Source organism: Barbus barbus, assembly GCF_936440315.1.
Source record: "Barbus barbus genome assembly, chromosome: 24".
Lineage (NCBI taxonomy): Eukaryota > Metazoa > Chordata > Actinopteri > Cypriniformes > Cyprinidae > Barbus > Barbus barbus.
Genome location: NC_136752.1, coordinates 23,880,586 through 23,904,815, shown reverse-complemented (window position 1 = coordinate 23,904,815; position 24,230 = coordinate 23,880,586). Strand labels below are relative to the sequence as shown.

The 24,230-nt window shown below is 35.1% G+C and overlaps 3 protein-coding genes across 3 annotated transcripts in view; all 3 read left to right on the top strand.

The window, feature by feature from the left end:
• Positions 1 to 5,471, top strand: part of LOC306844327 (cAMP-dependent protein kinase inhibitor beta-like) — a 33,963-nt gene extending 28,492 nt beyond the window's left edge. Inside the window, exons 2-3 of the mRNA XM_079376369.1 lie at positions 1,558 to 1,726; positions 4,415 to 5,471. Coding sequence (XP_079232495.1) covers positions 1,582 to 1,726; positions 4,415 to 4,500 — 231 coding nt within the window. The 5' untranslated portion in view covers positions 1,558 to 1,581 and the 3' untranslated portion in view covers positions 4,501 to 5,471. The remainder of the gene's footprint in view (positions 1 to 1,557; positions 1,727 to 4,414) is intronic.
• A 918-nt stretch (positions 5,472 to 6,389) lies between these two features.
• Positions 6,390 to 7,486, top strand: fabp7b (fatty acid binding protein 7, brain, b). Its single transcript, XM_079376368.1, has 4 exons — positions 6,390 to 6,565; positions 6,747 to 6,919; positions 7,055 to 7,156; positions 7,263 to 7,486. Exons 1-4 carry the CDS (start codon positions 6,493 to 6,495, stop codon positions 7,311 to 7,313), a joined length of 399 nt encoding a protein of 132 aa, XP_079232494.1. The 5' UTR covers positions 6,390 to 6,492; the 3' UTR covers positions 7,314 to 7,486.
• Positions 7,487 to 9,370: 1,884 nt separating this feature from the next.
• Positions 9,371 to 17,103, top strand: LOC306843894 (cyclic GMP-AMP phosphodiesterase SMPDL3A-like). Its single transcript, XM_079375599.1, has 8 exons — positions 9,371 to 9,565; positions 11,774 to 11,987; positions 12,173 to 12,317; positions 12,997 to 13,093; positions 13,577 to 13,740; positions 13,937 to 14,117; positions 14,739 to 14,863; positions 16,383 to 17,103. Exons 1-8 carry the CDS (start codon positions 9,397 to 9,399, stop codon positions 16,686 to 16,688), a joined length of 1,401 nt encoding a protein of 466 aa, XP_079231725.1. The 5' UTR covers positions 9,371 to 9,396; the 3' UTR covers positions 16,689 to 17,103.
• Positions 17,104 to 24,230: the final 7,127 nt, after the last annotated feature.

Sequence of the window (24,230 nt, the reverse complement as noted above, 5' to 3'; positions counted from 1 at the left end):
TCGGCCTTATTCAGGACGGTGATGAGTCTGCTTACAGACAGGAGGTTAAGGAGCTGGATGTCTGGTGCAGTCTTAACAACCTGGAGCTTAACATGCTCAAAACTGTGGAGATGATCGTGGACTTCAGGAGAAACCACCCTGCACTCCCCCCACTCACCATCATGAACAACACTGTAACAACAGTGGAGTCATTCAGATTTCTGGGCACCACAATCTCTCAGGACCTGAAGTGGGACAATCACATTGACTCTATTGTGAAAAAGGCCCAGCAGAGGCCACAGGAGCTGCTGAAACAGTTCTACTCTGCCATCATTGAATCCATCCTCTGCACTTCAATAACTGCCTGGTTCAGCTCAGCTACCAAATCTGACCTCAGAAGACTACGGAGAGTAGTCCGGACTGCTGAGCGAATCATTGGTACAACCCTCCCCAGTCTCCAAGAACTGTACTTATCCAGAGTGAGCAAAAGGGCTGGTAAAATCACTCTGGACCCCTCGCATCCAGCACACTCCCTCTTTGAACTGTTACCGTCTGGTCGACGCTACAGAGCTCTGAGAACCAGAACGACCAGTATAAACGCGGAACACACAACTCTATTATTTATACACCACACTTGCTTACTTTTTTATTTATCTAATATTTTCATTTCAAATTTGCACATATCAGACCTGTACACACATAATTGTCTATATTATATATTGTGTTTTTGCTGTTTTGTACATTGCCTATTTGGATATTTGTATTATTCTTTATTATCTGTGTCCTGTCCTGTTGCTGTCTCTCTGTTGCACTGTGGAGCTTCTGTCATTAAAACAAATTCCTCGTATGTGTAAACATACTTGGCCAATAAAACTCATTCTGATTCTGATTCTGATTCTAAAGACAACAATAATAACGACTTTAATCAACATTTTATTCTGCTTTCAAGGTGGACTGTTTTAACAATGTCCTTACTACCTTTCTGGGCCTTAAACGTTACGCTGCTGTCTATGGAGGGTCAGAAAGCTCTCGGATTTTATCCAAAAATATCTTAATTTGTGTTTTGAAGGTGAACAAAGGTCTTCCGTGTTCGGCATGACATTAGGCGAGGGTGCGTAATTAATGACAGAATTTAAATTTTTGGTCAACAATCCCTTTAAATTTGAATGATTTACCTTACTCAATATTTTAAATTAAGCACAATTAATATGTTTGTGCAGAACAAAACCAATATTCAAAGTTCTACCAAGAACAGCCTTTGCACTGGCAAGAAACACCATTTGCTTTAGAAAATGTTCAACTTAGTTGTGACCCGGCTGGTTGTGGTATTCTGTTTTATTAATCACACAGAATTTGATAAGGAATCCAAAGCTAACCCCACCATATCTATCAATCATATGTTTGCTTGTGTAAAATGACACCAAAATCTAAAGTTCTACAAATTGAATCTTGGAGTTTATTTAATTGAATTTTTTTTTTTAGTTCTGCTGACATTGTTAAAGAACTGTTAAACAGTCCTCTAGTTTAACCCTCAGATGTCAGCCACTGATCGAGTGTATTTTGTTTGGTTTGTTTCAGATGATGCTATGAAGACCACCAGAGATGACTGATGTGGAACCTGTTGTCACTGACTTTGCCGCCACGGGCAGGACTGGCCGGCGGAATGCATTGCCAGATATTCTAGGTTCCACGGCTGGTCCTGGAGCTGCTGGCCTTCCTGATAAACTAGCCGAGCTTTCGGTAGGAGGTACTGTATCTTGTCTTTTGTTCAGCTGGGTTTGTTGTATGTCCATTAGTCTTAATGTATATGCCAATAATCAAAAATATGTGCTTGTGAGATCAGCATCGTGACTTTGCAAAATATGGGCAAAATAAGTGAAAATAATGCAAATGAATAAAAATGAAAGAAACCAATATCAGCAGCAGAAATTAATACTTTTTTCAGCAAGGGTGCATTAAACTGATCAGAAGTGACAGTAAAGACATTTATAATTATACAAAAGATTTTTGTTTCATCAAATAATCAATGTATCCCAAACACACACAAACAATTATATCACAGTTTCCACAAATTATATTAACTGTTATATTCAAATAGAAAACAATTAAATAGTAATAATATTTCACAATATTACTGTTTTTACTGCATTTTTGATTAGTGAGTATAATGGACAAAACCTTTGAACAGTAATGTATAACGTAAAATGAAAATAATATATAGACTTTTGGTGATTGTGGGCAAGGCAAGTTTATTTATATTGCACATTTCAAATACTATAATTTTAAAAATAAATGTACTTAACAAATGCATAATGAAGAGAGAAAATATGAATACAAATCATTTAAGCAATACATAATATGAAAATATGAATAAAAATGATTTAAGCAATACATAAGAAAAATAATATGAATACATAAAAAGCAAAAAAAAAAAATAGCAATACATAAAAAAGGAAAAAGAAATAATAATTGAATTAAGTATACATAAAAGGACATAAACTGAATGAAATAGTGCAGTGTAATTAAACTGCAAACTTATGCATGGGAATTATGCAATTAACAGGGCTTGAAACTAGTTCAGTGCATAAGTTAACAAGGCTAATTTAATCTACGCAGTGGACCTCTGATGTCTAAAATGGGCTATGATGTTGGCAGAGTCTAATCACGCCCCTGTGTGAGACTAAGCTGTGACTGACAAAAGCACCTCTCTTTAAAAGGTGCTTTTCTACAAAGAAAAGAGCACTCTCTCATCACATATACACTTTCCTCAATGCTTAAGTGCTTTTGTGTGATCGAGCTGTCATCAGGGGGTCGGCTGGAAGTTAGACTGCCACCAGATGCTGTCAGAAAGCCATTCCATAGTCATGGTTTCTGTGGTAGCTGGTGAAAACCTGTGATTTTCAAAGACACATGTTGATACATGTGTCCAGTATATCAATATTAAACAAAAAAAAAAAACTTCAGAAAGAGTGATATCAGCGATATCAACTCCAAGGCAATGACCTTGATTCAACACATACACTTCTGATAAATATGAATTCAAAATGTCTTCTTTTGAAGATCAGATCATGACTGAACCTTCCAGTGTATCATAACTGCCTGCAGTCAAACACTTTTGATCTGCTCTGTTACCCATAAGCCTCAAAGGCATCGCATGTGATCCCTGCAAATTATGTTCCATGAGTGATTTGATTTGTGATGATGCTGGAGATTCTCAGCAGTGTTGCATCTGCTGCCTATTCCACATCATACATTATTTATCCTGTTTTAAATAATAATAAACACAATAGTGTTTCTGTGCTAGTGTCTTAAAGGGATAGTTCACCCAAAATGGAAATTGTGTCATAATTTACTCATCCTTACGTCCTTCCAGAATTTCTTTGCCATGAAAGCAATGTTCTGTAACTGGGTCCTGTTGAATCATAGACTACCTCTTCTGCCATCTAGTGGACTTTCTTATAATTGTCCTACAAAATGGAATTGTCCTTTAGCACAAAAAACAAAAAAAAAAACATTAGATCAATAAGATTTTTAGCCAAGTACCAAAGAGCGAAATCTTCCTCTCATATGAAATCAAATTGGATGGTGATTAATACTGACAAGCTAAAAAAAATAAAATAATCACTATAAAACTATAATAAAGTCCTGCTAGGGGGTCTACTCTGCAGTAAAGTTCAGAGAAAAGTTATAGTGCAAATAAAAAGTTAAAATCTACAGAATTTGGCATTATTACTGTTTCCTCTTATAAAGACTGATCAGATTGTTGTGTTTCTCTTCAGATTTGTACCTAAAAGTGTATCTAAAAGTACTTTTATGGTGGCTAGGAAAAATATTCAGAGCCAAAAACAGACACTGAATATTATTCAGTCATCAAAACGTTTTAAACCCCCTGGTTTATACAACTTTTACACTATATTTCAAATATTCTAAATCTATATGGTAGCTTTGTGTGAGGAACAAACAAAATGTTCCTTTTTTCTTCTCAGTTAGAGCTTTCAAATCTCATTTACACTTGGTTTAAATTAAATAAATGGTGCTATTATTTGTGACACAGCAGATTTGACTTTACTAATGCCAAGCGCCATTGTTTCCAGTATGTCATGTGATGAACTGACATAGAAAACATAGGCAGAAATGAGATTTGAAAGCTACAGGTAAAATTATCAGTGAAAAACTACACAAATTCCAAATTTTCTGAAGCTATACTGTAATTTTATGTGAGTAAAATAGCTAAATTTATTACATCCAATCTATGAACCATTTTTAGAATACTTTCCTTTTACAAATTTCTTTTGAATTTGCCTAATGTGGCACTGCTAATGCTGCTCGTTGTAATTATTTGCTTGTGTTTGAATTTCTTTGGATGAATATTTCTGCTAAAGAACAAATTCACATTGAATATTGTATTTAATGACTACTTTTGGCCTCAATGCAGATGATAGTGAACAGGGTGGAGAGAGCTCATCCTCGTCCGACCCACCTAAAGAAACCACAGAGGGGGCAAAGACAGAGGGCTCATAACTCGGCAGTGATCTGACCTCATGACCTGCCTCAACTCTTGTCCCATTGACCAAACAACTGTTACACTCTGTGCTATGCAACATCGAGACCACCTATGATTGGCATTCGAATGTGGGCCAGTGGGAAACAGCTCATATCACAGGAACTCATCTGAAATTGTGTTTTTCAAATAGCAACGATTGTTCATTTCATACCTTTGACTTTGTCAAATTTGACTTTTTTTTCCTAAAGACTCGCTGTCATGATTTTCCTAATGACTGGCTGTTTTGTGTGTCTTATGAAAACAGATGTGACCTGCTTTCCCATTTTAAAAAGGAACATTTTGTTTCCGACTTTCCATAATAGCATTTTTCTCTGAATGTTGACATGTAGTGGCAAAAATGTCTCTTTTTGCACAAAAAAGTAAATACATTCCATTTGGTGATGTAAGTAAAGTTTTATATCTTACGATATTTGTCTGTCCTTGTACAACACCACATGTTCTGTGTTTTGTATTGTAAAGATATGCATTGTTAACATTCTAGCCAGAGGATAAGAGACAGTGCTGAATAACATGAAATATGATATTTTATTCTTGTAAATACAGAATTGTACATTATATTTGCTAGTTTTGGTTAAAAGCCTTTTGTTTTGTGCGTAACTGCTGTCAGTGTTGCCCTGCGTGAGCTGAAATTGGATTGTTAGCTGTCTGATGTATTGCTGCAAGCATCCGTGGTCATGTCATTCGGACGTCATCTTAAGTGCTTGTCTCAGATATTTCTTTGCTGTTGTCGGTGGCAGTGAAAAAATACAATTGTGGAGACTTGTTGTTCTTCCTCTCTTTCATGTTTTCATCACGCTTCCATCAGAAAATTACATTTGTTTTCATTTGATTTCTTTTTTTACCTGGCCATAAATCTTGTGTCATTTTGTCTGTTGTAAGCTACATATAAAATGCCATTATGCTATGTTGAAAAATGACAATAAATCCTGAGCTTAATTTTTGTAGTTTAAATTTTTTGGACTGTGGACCAGTGGTGGTGATTTGTGTAACCAGCAGAGGACACCAAAGAGATCTTTTTATAATATGAGGGCACAAAAAAGTCACCATATTGCAGTAGATTTTATTTTGGTAAAACAAACAAACAAACAAAAACATAATATCATTACAAATTAGTGCTGTCAAATGATTAATCGTGATTAATCGCATCCAAAATAAAAGTGTTTGTTTACATAATATATGTGTGTGTACTGTGTATATTTATTATGTATATATAAAAACACACACATGCATGTATATATTTAAGAAAAATATGTAATGTTTGTATATTAAATATATTTATATATGATATAAATTATATGAACATAAATATATACATGTAAATATTTTCAAAATGTATGCTGTATGTATGTGTATTTATATAGGCTATACATAATAAATATACACAACACACACATATATTATGTAAACAAAAACTTTTATTTTGGATGCGATTAATCATTCGACAGCACTATTACAAAACAAAATAAGTTTCTATTACTTTATGTAGTTTATAAATTGTGTGTGTGCTATATCTAAAATTTTGTTGCTTTTAACTTCTTGAAGCTAAACAAAGCATTTGATTTTATCTACAAAATAGCACTGCAGATGTAGAATTTAGAGCATAAATATCAATATTCACTTTATATAGTTTGTGTAGGCTATATATAAGCATATATATACGTTTGTTGCTGTTAATGGAACTAAACAAAACATTAGATAGAATGGAACGCAAATTTGTTTATTCAGTTTATGAAAAACTTTTACAAACTTAGCAGTCAATCAAATGTTTGAGTTTTGACTAACAGCCAATGGGAAAGCTGACTCCTCCCACTCCTCTTTAATCATTGTCTTGGAGCTGAAAAAAACTATTTAAGATCCATTGCAAAGAGAAAATGCAGCTGCGTTTTCTACAGAAGCATTAATATAAAATTTCGTATTTGTTTATTGATCAGAAAAGCTTAATTTTAAAAATGGTAGATGCTTTCTGTGGCACATGGAAACTGGTCAGCAGTGACAACTTTGATGAGTATATGAAAGCTCTTGGTAAGTTTTATAATAATATCAGTAATAATTATTATTAATATAGTTTATGATTTCTGAATTTATTTCTATTTGAATTACAGACACATCCCAAGTGTATTAAAGACCCTGGTTTTAGTGAACATTGCATGACTTCAATGCATCTGATTTTCTTTTTCTTTTTTTCTCTCTCTCTCTTTCTAAGGTGTTGGGTTTGCAACGAGACAAGTTGGAAATGTGACTAAACCGATGCTCATCATCTCGAAAGAGGGAGACAAAGTGGTCTTAAAAACACAGAGTACTTTCAAGAACACTGAGATCTCATTCACACTGGGAGAGGAGTTTGATGAGACCACCGCAGATGACCGACACTGTAAAGTAGGTTTGGAGAAAAAAAAAAGATTCATAACATGATTTAATGGGAAGTGTTACCACAGGGAACAATACATTCCCATCTCAGAGGAGATGTGTTCTGTCTGAGATGAATGCACAGTGATGTGTTCTTTTTACCAGTCCACTGTGGTAATGGATGGAGACCAGCTTGTTCATGTGCAGAAGTGGGATGGAAAAGAGACCACTCATGTCCGGGAGATCAAAGACGGGAAGATGGTGTTGGTAAGGCTCTTTACAGTACAGCCAGTAAACTCAAAATGAGCTCTTCACAGTTCATATAGTGGTATTTGATGACTTTAATTACTTGCTGAATTCAATTTTATTTTAGAAACTCACCTTTGGGGACGTGGTGGCTGTGCGTACCTATGAAAAAGCATAAGTTTTGGGAATTCTATGAGGATTTGTGCTTCTCCAGGCAGCAACAGATACGATGTGCTTTGGTGCTTTACGAAACGCTTTGCACTTCATTCCTCCAAATATAAAAGCATGGACTACAAATATTTTTTGTATACTTTTGAGTTAGTACGATTCATTTGAAATAAACAGCCAGACAAAATAAACATGGCTCGTGTGTTCATTGATGAGATTAAGATTGAGGCCAGTTTTTTATAATTTTACAATTTATTCATTTAACCCTGGAGAACCCACGGGGTCAAATTTGACCCCTGTTAATTGCTGCTACCCAAAATGAAAAAAAAAAAAAAAAATTGTTAAATTTAACATCAAAAGCCCAGAGTGCCACTTCTGGCCCCTGCATAGAGACACCTAGTGGATGAATATTGAACTCACAAGTGCCAGAGTGGTAGTAATAAGATGGCTGACCACATGCTGTTTTGTTGAGCTGGAAACCTAGCCAAACAAAATCGTCTTCTCAGCAAACCAGCAGATGGTAAAATTGTGTATTTTTTGTTAATCTATTTAGTATTAGCTTGCAGAATGCCTAGAAGTATGTTTTATATTATTTTTGGATAAATTAGCAACTCTGAGCTAGTTCAAAAAACGATGGGCCAAAAATGACCCTCTGGGTGTATGGGTCAAAAACATGTTGGGTCAAAAATGACCCTTTGGTTCTTTGAGTGACTTTTATGGAGAATGGTGACAGTCCTGTGTTTGGCTAAAGCCTTGAAATAATTTCATTTGTATAATATATTTGAATAAGTTACCTCAGTAGTACAGGGCCAGAGACTAATAAAGTAGTATATCTTTTCAGGGAGTATAGCCGCTCCCTTTTCAGGACAGGGAAAGCAGCAGAGAAAGGTCACTGTAACACAAGTATTGGAGCAACTTGAAGCTGATGATAGTGACTTTGGCCCTGAATTGGACAGCGATAGCGATTATGATGAATTGTTTCAACCACATGAAAGTGATGGCGGTGAATCTTCTGCCCAAGACAGTGACTCGTCTAATTACTCGTCCAGTGATGACGATGTGCCGTTTGCCGAGACTGCTAGCCCACAGATGGAGCCAAATTGTGCCGCAAAAACTTACAGTTGGCGAAAGAAAGGCTTTGAGTTGCCTGACGTGAACTTTCAAGGTGAACAGGTTGAGTCGTACCAGGATGCCGCGACAGACATGCCACTGGTTTACTTTCGATGCTTTGTTTCCCTTGATATGTTGGAAAATATTGTTGAGCATACCAATCAATACAGTGTTCAAAAGCAAGGGAAATGTGTAGACACTTCAGTAAAGGAGATGGAACAAGTTCTAGGAATGTATCTCAGGATGGGATTAGTTCAAATGTCTGGAGTACGTCAGTACTGGGACAGTGAAGTTCGTTATGGGCCTGTGGCAGAGGTAATGAGTCGCAACCAATTCAACATGCTACTCTAAGTCATTCACTTTGTAGACAATGAAATGGTCAGTGAAGAAGTAAAAAAGGATCGACTTTGGAAACAGATCATTTTTGGATTCTTTTCGGAGACAATGTCTGACTATAGCTCCTCGCCAAAAACAGTCCATCGATGAGATGATGGTGCCGTACAAAGGGAAATTTGGTGGCATAAGGCAGTACATTTGAAATCCAGTTCTAACATGCAACAAATAAAGCAAAAAAAAAAAAAAAAAAACATTGTTAAATGTAGCTGTGTGGTTGACTGATTATTTTCCTAAATTTAAAATAGTTTGCATTGACGGTGTTTGTTATTGTTATTCTGTGAAATTATACACCTAAAGCCCAATGGGTCAAATTTGGCCCTAATCCTAAATTAGGGAATAAAGGGTTAAAATTTAAAAAGTGGATATTTTGGTGTTCAGTGAACTTATAGAAGTAATTTAATGCATAGTTCATAATTTTCCAAAGAAGAAAAGGGTTCTTGGGTTCTCCAGGGTTAAATGTATGTTTCTGTGCTATATTTATATAGAGAGTAAGGTGTGTAGATGATGTCATAATTGACAGGCTTCAGATGTGTATGATGTCCAATCAGTGCGCGTGACTGCGTAAGGTTGCGCAAACAAAGCGTCACATGATTGCCGCTTGTTTTTCCTGTTTTGGTTTACACAAGCACGGTTTAATAATACAGACACTCGCTGTAATGGCTTTACTCGTTCTATTGTGTTTGCTTGGTCATGTCTGTAACCTGCAGGTTTCTGCTGCGCCGGTTAATAATGCCTTCAAACACCTGCAGAGCGCAGGTAAGTGTTTCAGAGTCACATCCGCTGTTACTTCATGTCTCCTGAAGTTGGCTTTATGCGTACGTTTGCTCTTTGGCGCACACATGCATGCGTTTGCATTTGCTGCTCTTTTTTTTGGTTGTTTTAACAGACACGCCTTGTCGTTTCTCCTTTAGAGTCAGATTTGTGTACATTTACAGTGGTCCATCTTAACGGGCCTGTTGTTGTTGACTTACGACGCTTTTGGGAAACTCATCCCAGGTTTGCTGTTAGTTTGTAGCGTGCGCTTTTGGGGACTTTGAGGCTGTTTTATTGGTTCAAAATTAATTATAATTATATTATATTATTATATTATACTATGCGTCTCTTAACATCAAAGTGCAAGTATTGATAGATTGTAATAGGCTATATATTTGAATATGAACATTTAGCCTACATTACCTTTTATTTTTATTATTATTATTATTATTATGATTTTGCTGCATCATTCGATATATGTGACCCTGGACCACAAAAGCAGTCTTAAAACCCTCTGGCCCTCTTCGTTTAGGAGTCACACTTGCCTTCGCGTTCAAAAGTGACCGAAGCCTTGAAATGTAACTCTTTTTTTTTTTCCAGGAAAATCAATGTAATATATTTTTGTTCAATAATATTTTTTTATTATTATTTATGATTTTGAAGGAATTTTATGATACTATGCAATATTTATACAATTTTAATGAGCTATTGTCTCCATTAGAATTCATATGTATTTTTTTTTTATTTCTTAATTTTTTTACAATTTTTTTTAATAAATGCAATGTTTCACATTAAAATAGTGAAGGCATTTAAAATCCTTTTTTTTTTTAAGTGAGAATTGGGCCATCTCAAGGCATTAAAAAATAAAAACTTATGTAATGTTGTACGCAACTGTAATGTTGCATAACCTTCTTGTATTAGCACCCTATATAGATATATACAGAGGCTTTTGGATTCCTGTTGTTTATTAGACATAATTGTCTTAATTTTTTTAGGTTTTGCATTTAGATATATATCTAGACATTCTAAAAGATTAGATGAGGTGAGGCACAAGCCGCGGAGGGACCAGCCGTTGAGGCACGAGCCACGCAGGGACCAGCTCTGCAGTCACCAACCCTAAAATTGTCTTACCAGCTAATTTCTCTGTGTGTGTGTGTGCGCGCATGTGTGGGTGTCTATTTTGCACTCCTGATATTCCAGACAGTCACCCCTTGATTGCTGCACACTTTTTTTTTTCTGACCAGTGACTGATTTGTAGTTTGCACCACCAAAAGATTCACTGAGTTTTCAAATTTTTTCGTATTTCCCATTAATTTCCTATGTCGGTCATTTTTGACCTCGAAGAAGTCAAGTGTGACTTTTTTTTTTTTTTTTTTTTTTTTTTGACCCTTTAACATATCCGAATCATGTCCATGATTTTTTTGAGTGTTCATATTGCTAATGTGACAGAAGTCACCAAGTGTCATCTCATTCTGATGAAGCTAAGATTTTAAAAATTTCAAAATATAAACTTTTTCGGTCCGAAGAGGGCCAGGGGGCTAGTGTTAATTTTTCGAAATTGAGATTCATACATAATCTAAAAGCTGAATAAATAAGTTTTCCTGTTGACGTATGGTTTGTTAGGATATGACAATATTTGGCCGAGATACAACTATTTGAAAACCTGGAATCTGAGGGTGAAAAAAATAAATACAAAAATAATTCAAAATATTGAGAAAATCAGCTTTAAAGTTGTCCAAATGAAGTTCTTAGCAATGCATATTATAGAAATTTACTAAATATCTTCATGGAACATGATCTTTACTTTATCCTAATGATTTTTGGCATAAAAGAAAAATGCATATTTTGACCCATGCAATGTATTTTTGGCTAGGTTGATACTTCACAATTTTTCACTGGGTCAAATAAACAAACAAGAAAATTAATAAATCAAATAAGAAGGGATATATGTATATATGTATATGTGTGTGTGTGTGTACGTACGTATGTATATTTGCATGAGGAAGTCAACCTAAAGAGTACATAAGGAATCATTAAGAGTTAATTTCAAGTTCAGTGCACTTTAAAACTTGACAAGCTTTAGCATTGTACCTTTGCAGTGAAATATCTCCACAGCTCCTGAATGAGACACAATATTTGACACATCAGTGTGTAATGAGAGTACTTTACATATTTGTGAAATGAATGTAACACAAGCATCTTAAATTCCAGCTAAATTCTGGCATATCTCAGACCTGCACTTGGATCCAACCTACCATATCACGGAAGACCACACCAAAGTCTGTTTTTCCTCCAAGGGTGTTCCTGCATTGGACCCAGGAGTTTTTGGTGATTTCCTGTGTGATTCCCCGTACCAGCTCATTCTCTCAGCATTCAGTTACATGAAACAAGTAGACCTGCAGCCTGAGTTCATTATATGGACGGGGTATAAAGCAGTTTCATTTACTGGCTCGCAGCTGTTCTGTGATTTTTACTTGGGTTGTTAAATTTAAATTAAACTGGGAGATAACCTAATTTGGGAGCTAATGAACACATCATGGTTTTGTTCTTTAATATTTTGATGAACTTTTTTTTTTTTTTTTTCTTTAAATGTTGTGCCCCTCATTGCAGAGACAGCCCTCCTCACGTCCCGAAAGAAGAACTGTCCACTGATGTAGTGATTGATGTTATTGCCAATATGTCTCTCACCATACGTCAGTTCTTCCCACAGCTGCCAGTTTATCCTGCCCTGGGCAACCACGACTACTGGCCACAGGTATTTCTGGGGTCAAATAAAGTCCAAATGTTTTGGGTTGTTTGGATGAAAATTTGCATACTGTTTGTATACACTGGAAAAAAAAAAAAACAACTTTGAAAAAAAATTCATATGAATATTTGGTTAAATATTTTATTTATATTTTAATTAAAAAATAAAAATGCAAAAAGAAAATCACACAAACGCATTTATATAGTTTAACATAAAAAAAAAAAAATGTGTGATGGAAAAACATTCTCACAACATTATCTGTGGCACTGAGTGGCTGCATTTATTTGATCAAAAATACAGTAAAGACAGTAATATTTTGAAATATTTGTACAATTTAAAATAACTGTTTTAAGAAATAACTATTTGAATATATTTTAAAATGTAATTTATTCCCGTGATTGTAACGCTGAATTTTCAGTAGTCTTTCAGTCTTCAGTGTCACATGATCCTTCAGAAGTCATTATAATATGCTCATTTGATGCTCAAGAAACTTAGCATTATTATAAATGTTGAAGACTGTTTTTGTTGATTAATAATTTTTATGGGATGCCATTTTTTAAACGTCTTGCTGTGTCTTTTGCTTAAATGTTAAATCTAGCATATAGTATTCTGAAAATACAAAATATTTTATGCTATGTTGAATCTTTGTGTATTTTTATTTTTTTAAATCTTGCTTTACAACTTTTAGGATCAGTTGCCAACATCTGCAAATGCGATTTATGATGCTGTAGCCAAACTCTGGTCTCCGTGGTTGAACCCAGAAGCTGTAGCTACTTTGCAAAAAGGTAACTGATAATAAGGAAGGTGTTCCACATTTAAATGATTTGATTATTTTGGAGATAATGCATGCTGATTGGTCAATACAGAGTTTCAGAAATGCTAAAATACTTGGATGCAAACAACAGTATAATGCAAAACCTTTGTTCATCTAGCTACTGTTCTTTTTTTTTTTTTCTTTTTTTTTTTATGTTAAAAAATTATATAAAATTATATTTAAATTTTAATAATTTCAGTCTAAACTTTATTTATTCAAATTAGCTTTTTTCTTTCTTTGAGACTGTGGTGTGCACACTTAACAGTGGACTTTAGCTGTGACCATATAGTAAGCTAATAAAGTCAAACATATTAAGGTTCTGCAATATATAAATATATTGTGGAAACTTAAATTCCTGTAGAGCTGCTTTGCAACGATTTGTATCGTAAAAAGCGCTATACAAATAAACTTGAATTGAATTAATTCTCTTCATATGTCACTTCTTTGCGTGAAGGTGGCTTTTACTCTCTTGTGATCAAACCTGGCCTCCGTCTGGTTAGTCTCAACACAAACCTGTACTACAGTCCTAATCATGTGACAGTAAATATGACTGACCCCGCTGGGCAGTTCCAATGGCTGCAGGAAACACTTGAGCTGTCAAGACAAAAGCTGGAGAAAGTGAGTATATTCTGTTTGCTTTTAAAAGACATTTTAAAGGCATAATTTTAGAAAGAACCCACTGCACTGATCATACAGGGCCATTTTATTACAAGACTGTAAATTAACATTTGCATAGTGGTATGCCCATGTAAGTGACAGCAGTGGTGTGTGAGTGACTGCTGACCTTAATTTCACTGTCATCTGTTCCTCTGAGGTCTATGTAATTGCTCATGTCCCCATCGGTTACCTACCCTATGCTATAAATACAACAGCCACCCGAGAAAGCTACAATGAACAACTTGTCAAAATATTTCGCAACTACAGTGACGTCGTTGAGGGTCAATTCTACGGCCACACTCATCGAGACAGCATAATGGTTCTGCTGGATCAACAAGGTAATAGAATTTGCCTCAGAACTAGGGCTGCAAAATGATTAACCACAACTAATCGCATTCAAAATAAGTGTTTACTGTGTATATTTATTATGTATATAAATACAATTATTTTTTTAAATGTATACATGTGTGCGTATGTATGCTTATACTTGTATATAATTTATAAATAAAAAATATTTTATATCAATTTTACATTTTACATAAAACTTACATATTTTTCCTTGATATATTTACATGCTTGTGTGTATTTATTTATATATATATATATATACACACACACACACACACACATAATTAATAATAAATGTACACACACACATAGTATGTAAACATAAAAAGTTATTTGAATGTTAATCGGAATTAATCGTTTTACTGCCTGAGTCAGAACATTTATATTTTTAATAAAATCAAAACATGAGTCAAGGAAAATATGGAAAAATTCATTATTAACAAATTTGGTTAATTAACATGGAAGTGGTGAATGCATTGCATTATGGGATGCAGTCTTTGAAACCACTGACAAACGGTATATTGCTCAGATTGTAGTAGGTAAATCAGATAGCCTATATGGAAACAGAACATTAAACCTACTAATTTGTCTTATTCATACTTTTATTGAAGGGAAACCCGTGAACTCTATATTTGTCACACCTGCTGTTACACCTATCAAAAATCTATTGGAGCCATTTTCGAACAATCCTGGCGTCCGTGCGTATTTGTACCACCCTGAGAATTATGGTTTACTGGTAAGTGTCCAACAACTAGCAAGTTTAAAGGGGTCATCGGGTGCAAAATTCACTTTTACGTTTGTTTGAACAAATGTGCGTTGACAGTGTGTGTACACATCCACCCTATAATGATAAAAATCCATCCAGTGTTTTTTTTATTCTTTTATTTTAAATCCCCAATAATAATGATCGCTTTCTCAGATCAGGCTGTTCTGAGATTTTTGGCAGAGTGATGTAGTTTCCACAGGCCCCTCCCATGACTGACATGGCTGTATTAACATAGACCTGCCCTGAGTGAGCTATCAAAAGCCCACCATTGTTTTCAATGCCGGAGCATGAGTAGACAAGAATGTCTCCTAAGCGACTGAGGTGTTTTGTTATTGGATGTGATAATGAACATAGCAGTCGTCATTTACTCCAGACATCTGAGCCACTGAAGACGCAGTGGATTACTTCTGTTTTTGAAGGGAATGCACCCTCCGATCTACCTAAATGCGTTTATCTCTGCGCAAATCATTCATGATCCAACTTCACCTACAGAAGAAATGAGTAAAAGGATTTTTTAAGGAATCTTTGCAAATCGCCTTTCCTAATAATGTGCTAGTTAGCAAGTTCTGTAGCTAAAGGAAGAGAGGGCGGGGTGAGCCAAGCTCATTAGCATTTAAAGGGACATGCACTAAAACGGCTTGCTGTGAATGAATCTGTTTTTGACAGGTAAAAACATGTTGATTTACACTACCATTGAGAAATTAACTAAAGTATGTTATAGAGTTTTCATTAAGACCCTAAACAATCATATCAACTTGTGGAAAATGGGCATCCGATGACCCCTTTAAGCTCTGATTTATTTGCTTTTAGTACTTTTATTTACTTTTTTGGTTCAGTTCTGTCCACTTTTGTTTGGTTAAATACAGTATGGTATGGAATACTTCAAATGCTGGGTTTAGTTTTGTTCTCGTTTTGTTATTACTTTTATTTTATTTTGGGAACAATATGGTAATGATCTTGACACACAGTCTAGAGAGTATTTCAAATGCTGGGTTTTTATTTAATTTTATTTTTTAATTATGGTTTACTGGTAAGTGTGCACCAAATACAAAATTTTAAGCACTGATTTATTTACTTTGAGCACATTCCCCTTACAATTTTTATTGCCTGGAGGGGAATATTTCAAATGTTGAGTTCAGTTCTGTCCACAATTACTATACTTAATTTAATTGTATTGAGAATTATGGTTTAATGGTAATTCATTTGAGTTAATTAATTTTAGCACATTCTCCTTACAATTATTAGTGTTTTGTGTTAAAATGCAACAAAAAATGCAACTTTTAAATTCTGATGTTTTGAGTTGTTTGAAGCTAAATGTTTGGCTTAAATAACCTCACCACCGTTGTGCAATTCCTGTTTCTGAATGATTAATGGTAACGTCAGTTCTAATTACATGGTGCGTTTTAATCAAGGTGCCAGCTCAAAGAGTCGCTCTTCCATTGCATCCCTTCTAATAATCACTCTCTCTTTTATTTTTTTTCCTCCAAAGGATATTTGGCAGTTCTATTTAAATCTCACAGAAGCAAACTTGGAACAAAAATCAGACTGGAAACTGGAATACATTATGACTGAGGCTTTTGATATTGACGACATTCAGCCTCACAATTTGCATGAACTTGCTCTTAGGTTCGAGCAGCCACAGAGCAAAGACTTTGACAAGTATTTTAACCATTTTATGGTGAGCTACAACTTCAGCCTAACATGCGACTGTTTATGCAAAATGACTCAGGTGTGTGCTGTGCACTTTTTGGATCAAGAAACCTACTCACAATGTATTGCAAAAGCAGACATGTAGAGTAAGCTGTTACAGTTCTAGAGTATATACTTGAATTACTCACTTCAAACTTGATCATCTCTCTAAAAAGATGATTTTAAACTTTTTTTTATTAATTTTTTGGTTTAAAAGAAATCAGGGAACCTTTTATTTAAAGAATAATAATTAATACTAGAGTGAATTTCAGGAAAACGTCTCACTTCACCCACTTTATGCATAATTATTTGTAGTTGCACAAATAATTATGCATAATTTTCTAGAGACTTTTTAAAATAAAATTGAACCTGTCTCTTTCTGTCCTTTTTAATTAAAAATTGAGTTTTGCTTTCAATATTTTGAAAGGTGTTTTTTTTTTTCCTGATATAACTTGTCATACTTTTATACACCACAGTTGTACTGGTCACCTGTTAATCTTTTTAAAAAGAAAACCATGCATAAAATGCTGTCCAAGCCTCCATCCCTGTAACCCATCCAAAGGCCCCATAAACACTCGGACCCCTCCTGCTCTCTGCCTCCACTGAGGGTCTTATGAAATGTTCTCTTGTTCATTTGTCTGGACCCCCTCCTCGTGTGGCCATTGGCATTCTAATGCTAGACTGCCTTTGACTCACAATGGTTTGTGGAAAGGATTGTGGAGCCAGAAAGTTGAGACCGAGATAAAAGGGGCAACTTTAATCAGCATTCATCAGTACTCTGCCAATCGTCTCCCTCAGAGTTCCCCATAGAGACTCATCTGTAACAGGGACTGGTCAATATTTGCCCTGCCGCACTGAAGGAGGGATGGCTTTTTTTAAGCGTGGGCCACACAAGGCAGTGCCGAGGTGGGCTGGAGTCTGACGGGTGCATAAATCTCAGAGAGCTTTTTGTCCCCATCTTGGATTGGTGAGCAGCAGACATTGTCCTGGAAAAGAGTGTTTCAAATGCTGGGTTTTATATTAGATTTTTTTTTTTTTTTTTTTATTATAAATTTATTTTTTATTTTATTACTATTTAATTTTGGAAAAAAAATATTATAATGCACTTCATGCATAGTGTGAAGAGTATTTCAAATACTGGATTCAGTTCAGTCCACCTTTTATTTTATTTTTCATTATCTCTATTGTAATTTATTTTTCATTTATTCATTTTTATTAAATGTTGGAGAAAATGTATTAATAGACTTTAAACACAGCGTGAAGAATATTTTAAATGTTGGGTTCAGTTTTGTCCATATTTTGTATTTTATTTTTTCATATCTATTGTAATTTATTTTTCGTTCTTTTTAATTTTGGAAAAAATATTATAGCAATGGACTTGATGTATACTGTGGAGAGTATTTCAAATGCTGGGTTCAGTTCTGTCCATAAGTGTGTTATTTTGTGAAAAATATTATGGTAATGGGGTTGACACGCTTGGAGAAGGAAATGCCAGACATTTTGTAGAATGACCCTCATATTACGGTATCAACAAGTAAAATTTAGCAGTTTGCGAATCGTCCCAAGATGCATTGCTTACTCCGATCCTCATTTTACCGCCAAATGTCCTTTGCTGTAAACATATAAGACCGCAGGGTCTAATCATAACAGATTACTTACTGGCCGATTAGCTAGTTATTGCTGTCACATATACTCAGCTCGGCTAGCAGTCCTGTGTCTACTTTAAAAGTTAAAGAGCTGTAACAGGGAAGGTCAGTGCTAGAGACCGGCATGGGTCAACTCTCCACTGATTACAGGGCCTCATTATGCTTGGGCAAACCCTCATCACAGCCTGTTCAGTCTTCAGACTATTGCTTTGATGGGCCTGCTTAACCTACTGCACTGTTTAAGATGTGAATTACTGTGGTGATTGTGTAACTATGGCAGCCCCCAGGGAATTGGAATTCATAGAATATGCTGGTTAATTTTATGAGTTGAGGCAGGGATTACATACCAGTTGATTTAAGTTCAGTAGAGAAGTTATTACAAAGCTCTGGACCTGCTTTCATGTAGTTTAGCTATAGCCCAATGTTTCAGAATTTTTAAGAAAATAGTGTTTATTTATTTGCAGTACATACTGTAGTTATGCTAGTGCTGCAGTGATGAAGTATTCTTGTAGACCAACCAGGAAGTTCACATCACCGTTTCCTTTGACAAAACCCAACAGAATGTTTCCATTGGCTTTTGGATTATTGCAGAAGATGACCTCTGTGACCAACAAAAGTGTCTTTCTATTTTTCAACTTATTTAGGATACATCCCAATTTGCACTTACACTGCACTAAAAGCATGCAACAGATTTCATATTTGACTACATCTCAGTTTGCATACATGAAATTGCTCAAACAATTGATCATGGCACCACAACACCAGTCATGAGTTTGGTTCTCAAGGAATAAAAGCATAAATTTAGGCTGTTCCATGTAGCATACTTATATTGTGGTCTAAAACTTTGCCTTATACAAGAGTTTTATGTTGTGTCCCAATTTGTACGTTTATATTATGTATTAAAATTGTGCACTTTCTATACTTTTGAGTGTGTAGTGCACCAATATTGGTAAACACTACAACATCATACATTTGTGTTTTGAAATGCCCCTGTGTTTTGTACTGCTGACTTTGCATCTAGCTAAATTGATTACAATTCGTTAGCCTGTAATTACATTGAAGTTTGAGTTAAGTTATAGGATAATTAAAATTTACTAGCCTATTACTCAACTTTTAGATTCATATATTTAAAAATGCTGCGGAAGCTTCAACCAGAACAAAATCAAATAAGAATTCCCACAGTAGCTCCTTATCATCTGTTTCAGGGGGTTTGTTGTTATATTACATAGTATTCTTTGGCTTACTATTTTTAGTGTGCTTTTTGTCTTGCAAACTTATATGGAAAGTATGTGAATTGAGTCAAGTGTGAGATCAGCATAGCATTGAAAAGAAACTTAGTGACTGCTTAAAGTGCCCAATGTGTTCATTGCAGAGTATATTTTGTTTCAAATGTGTAACATTTGTCATGAATATTGATTTTAACATTTTCTTCCAAAGTTCTCCCATGAGTGATTTACAAATGATACAATTTGAAGTTCTTTTTGCTATCATTACTATTAGTTTTACACTTCCTTTCTTATCAAAGCAACTTATAAATATGCATATTTTATGTTTTATCATTTATGCAGTCCATACTGTAATATGATGTTGAGTTTCTATATTTAAAACATATGCATTATTGACTATTCCGCTTGTGCAAACTGCAGTAGTTGATCATTTCATAGGAATGTAAAGGCTCTTGGTAGCCCACATTAATATTTCACTGAACGCATAGTGTGAAATTCTGCAGTTTGCAGTTGGGATCTTAACTATGATCATTTTAACATGCCTCCGCAAATTCTTTAAAAAGGTGCTTCATTCACATTTTTAACACCCATTTGTTGAAGTACACATGGACAGATGGCTTATCTCACTAAAAAAGTTACAAAAGATTGCTAATCTATACGTTACTAATTGTCACTAGGGCAATACCTTTTCAAAAGGTGTACTAACGTTAAGCACTAATTTGTACACTTTACTAATGTGTACCTTTTAGGTATGGATCCTTTAGGAACAAAGATGTACCTTTTGAAAAGGTACTGCCCCCCAGTGACAGCTTTTGTACCTTTATTTATGAAAGTGACTATTAAATTAGTAAATTAGACTAGTAAATTTCCTACCGTAAATATATTAAAACGTAATTTTAGTAATATGCATTGCTAAGAACTTCATTTGTACAACTTTAAAGGCAATTTTCTCAGTATTTAGATTTTTTGCACCCTCAGATTCCAGATTTTCAAATAGTTGTATCTCGGCCAAATATTGTCCTATCCTAACAAACCATTCGTCAATGGAAAGATTATTTATTCAGCTTTCAGATGTATGAAGCTAAATTTGAAAAAAAGATGCTTATGACTGGTTTAGTGGTCCATGGTCACATATAAATCAATAATTACAGTAGTTGTTTTGCCATTGCCAGTTTATTACAGGGCTGATGATGACAAAACTTATTTTTGTGCAAGCTATAATTTGTGGCATTACAATGTGACTTTTTGCACATTCAGCACGAATGCTGTAAGCCTCTTCCTCTTTTCTTTTGAACCATGTGCTCTTTTGTCTGGTACAATGCAGAAGTTTGCGTTTGGAGTCACATTGATCTGACACATCAGTGATTGTTAAAACCACAGACACAAGTCCTAGGAAGAACTACTTTCTGTTTGAAAACTGAGGAACAGTGAATGCGCTGTAGCTTTCGTTTGTGGCATGCATTGTCTCGATAACATGACCCTGTGCTTAGAAAGGCTCAGTAGGAACAGTATCTAGTCTGTTCAATGGTCTGGCCCTTATAGTCGCATTCTCATGGTTTTCAAGGGCAACTGAGAGACGGAACTTAAGAATGCTTGCTTGCTGGATCAGGATTAAATGGCACTCTTGTGTTATTTCTTGAGTCGTACTGCGTTTTAATTATGTTCAGACACTGGCTTATGAGCTTATCAGAATTTGACATTTGACATTATGAATATATGTAATGATTTGAGCCATTAATAATACAATATAAGTATATTATGGAAGCCTGTTTTTGCCACAGTTAAAAAATAAATAAATAAAAAGGTAACTGTGACTTTTTAAACTCACTATTATGAGGGGGAAAAAAGTCAGAATTTTGACATATAAACTCAGAATTCAGATTTTTTTTCCTCACTGTTCCAAGTTTACATCTTACAATTCTGACTTTTTTTTCCTCATGGTTCTGAGAAAAGAAAATTCAGAATTGCAAGACCTAAATTCTGTCTTTAGTACTCGCAAAATTTGTGCCTCGCAGTTCAGGCTTTTTTCACAGAATTGTGTGTGTATATATATATATATATATATATATATGCAATATATTTAAGCCTGAGCCTATATATGTATGTAATAGTTTCTAGGTTGTTGCTGTGCAGTTTTTATGTTTTTTTTGTGTAGTTGTTAGCTCTCTGATTTAAGCCAGGCAAAATGAGAAATTTTGGGGAACAACCTTAACGATTGTGTAATTCCCTTCCAAAACAAGGGTGGGTGGAGGAGGGAGGGGAGCACACCCAACTGTGGTTTTCCTTTAGTCTCATGCCTGAGTGGAATGTCGTCCTTTATTAACCCGTATGAAGGCAGCAGTAGGGTTTCAAACTTTATTGAATCCTAAGCTGATTGATCTCATGTCTTTGAGAGGCGAGAACAGGCCTTTCACTTTGGGCGTGACATCAATGTCAGCTGATGCCCATGCAAGACTCACCCTGATTTTATGCTTGTGATTGCAGAAAGGCATTCTGGCAAAGAATGAACCCGCTACAAAGCCTTCATTGGACCTTCAGAGATGCTGCCTAGACAAGTAAATACAATGTGCAACAAAGCAAGGCTGAGCAAAAAAGGAATCTGTCTGACTCAGAATGTGGCTTGTAAAGAATGTTGAAAGGAAAAGAGTCTTCAGAAGTCATGCGGTTTTAATGCACTTTGAATATAAAACAGAATATGCAAATGGTGTTAAATTAACCTTTATGCAATATAAAGACGTGCAAATCCAAAAATGTGTCATACCGTTCCCATGTATTTTGGTATTGAAGTCATGTTAAACTTTATGGTATTTTGGCACAAATTCATTGGTTGCTCATACTAATACAATATTAGGTCTAGTATAATGTATTTTATTTCTGTGATGGCAAAGCTGAAAGCTCTGATCTTCATTATCACATTATCCTTCAGACATCTTTTTAATATGCTGGTTTGGTGCTCATGAAACATGCTGCTTAATATTTTTGTGGAAACCTTGATACTTTTTTTTCAGAATTCTTGATGAAAGGTTAAGTCTTAAATCTTTTGTATCATTATTAATGTCTTTCCTGTCACTTTAAAGGTATAGTTTGTGCAAAAATGAAAATTCCGTCATCATGTACTTGCAAGGACCACAATGGAAATAAGTTGCTGTAACTTTATTGTGTTATCCTTGACAAGAAGGTTGTAACAGTGAATTGCTACTTTTTGAGTCAAATAAACTCCACTCAACAGTACTCACCTTCAAGTTCTATCAAAACTTTATGGAAACAAACTAAAAATTTGTATGGACATTCATGGGGACCAGAAATTGTTTGGTTACCCACATCTTTTGTGTTCAGCAGAAGAAAGAAATTCATACAGACTGGGAACAAAAGCATCCTTGCTGAATTTCATTCATATATGAATGGTGTTCTGAATGGTAGTTTGTCATGTAATTATGTTTGCATTTTGGACCAGTAGAGTTCATGGTAATATAGTACGCTGTCATGATTTTGTATGATAAACAAAATAGAAGAGCTGAGAGTGGGTCACAGTGTGTTTACTTATTCCACATGGCCAGATCTGCATTCAGCCGTCGCTTTCTCCTGAGGTGATCCGGAGTTGAAGGTTACACTAATATGAAGAGGCAGTTTGGCTCATTACCTGCTTCTCTTTTATTACAGTCTCACTCTTGACAGTCCTTTCTCTTCCAGAGAAATAATAGTATTCTTGTGACCCTCATATATAACACAATATGTGCAATCTTACAGTATATGCCTTGTTTATGACTTCAAAGTCATTCTCTTGTTAAAGGATGAGGCGGTTCATTGTGGTTTCCACAGGGTTTTATTGTATAATGACATCTGTTCCAGTCTTAGCATCAGCTGACACATGGAGCACATATAAAGTGAAGGTATATTGCATGCACCTATTTGTTGCCCACACAGTTGATCCACAGTTGTAGCACAATACTGCCATCATCTGGTTAAGGATGAATTATTTTCAGTCTGTTCTAGATACATCCAATGGCTATGGCAAATTGCATAACTCAGACACAGATCTTGGATATATGTGAGTACAGCATGACTTCATAATGTCACAGGACAAAACTATTGGTCTCTTAATGGTCAATTTGTAACTATGTACTGTAGGCCCTCTGTAGCAAGGATTTGTGCCAATAAAGAGATGAAAAGTCTGCCATTAATTACTCACTCTCTTGTCATTCCAAACCTGTAAAACCTGCGTTCATCTTCGAAACACAAATTAAGATTTTTTTGATGAAATCCGAGAGCTTTCTGGCCCAGCATAGACAGCAAGGGTACTACCAAGATCAAGGCACAGAGACGTAGTAAGGATGACACAGAGGAAAATAATTGCGCAATAAAATCATTATTTTTATTTTCTTTGTGCACAAAAAAAAATACATTTTATAAAGCTAAAATTCTTGTAGCTTTATAAAATTATGATTGAACCACTAATGTCACATGGACTATTTTAAGGATGTCCTTACTATGTTTCTGTGCCTTGATCGTGGTAGTGCCCTTTGTTGTCTATAGGAGGGACAGAGAGCTCTCGGAACTTATCAAAAATATCTTAATTTGTGTTTGGAAGATGAATGAAGGTCTTACCAGTTTGGAACGACATGAGGGTGAGTAATTAATGGCAGAATTTTTTGGGGTGAACCCTTGAAGAATTGAATTGAGAATGCTTTAAAATAAAATAAAATTGAGCTGTCTTTAAAAGTTTACATTTCTCCCTGCACTGTATATAAACTGGATTTTTCCATTTTTGTGTTGATT

Bases quoted from the DNA above. Each gene is read 5' to 3' on its own strand.
- LOC306843894 (XM_079375599.1), top strand. From the start codon at position 9,397: ATGATTGCCGCTTGTTTTTCCTGTTTTGGTTTACACAAGCACGGTTTA. The intron at 9,566-11,773 runs GTAAGTGTTTCA...CTTAAATTCCAG, and splicing joins CAAACACCTGCAGAGCGCAG to CTAAATTCTGGCATATCTCA. The intron at 12,318-12,996 runs GTATTTCTGGGG...TACAACTTTTAG, and splicing joins ACCACGACTACTGGCCACAG to GATCAGTTGCCAACATCTGC.
- fabp7b (XM_079376368.1), top strand. From the start codon at position 6,493: ATGGTAGATGCTTTCTGTGGCACATGGAAACTGGTCAGCAGTGACAAC. The intron at 6,920-7,054 runs GTAGGTTTGGAG...TCTTTTTACCAG, and splicing joins CAGATGACCGACACTGTAAA to TCCACTGTGGTAATGGATGG. The intron at 7,157-7,262 runs GTAAGGCTCTTT...ATTTTATTTTAG, and splicing joins AAGACGGGAAGATGGTGTTG to AAACTCACCTTTGGGGACGT.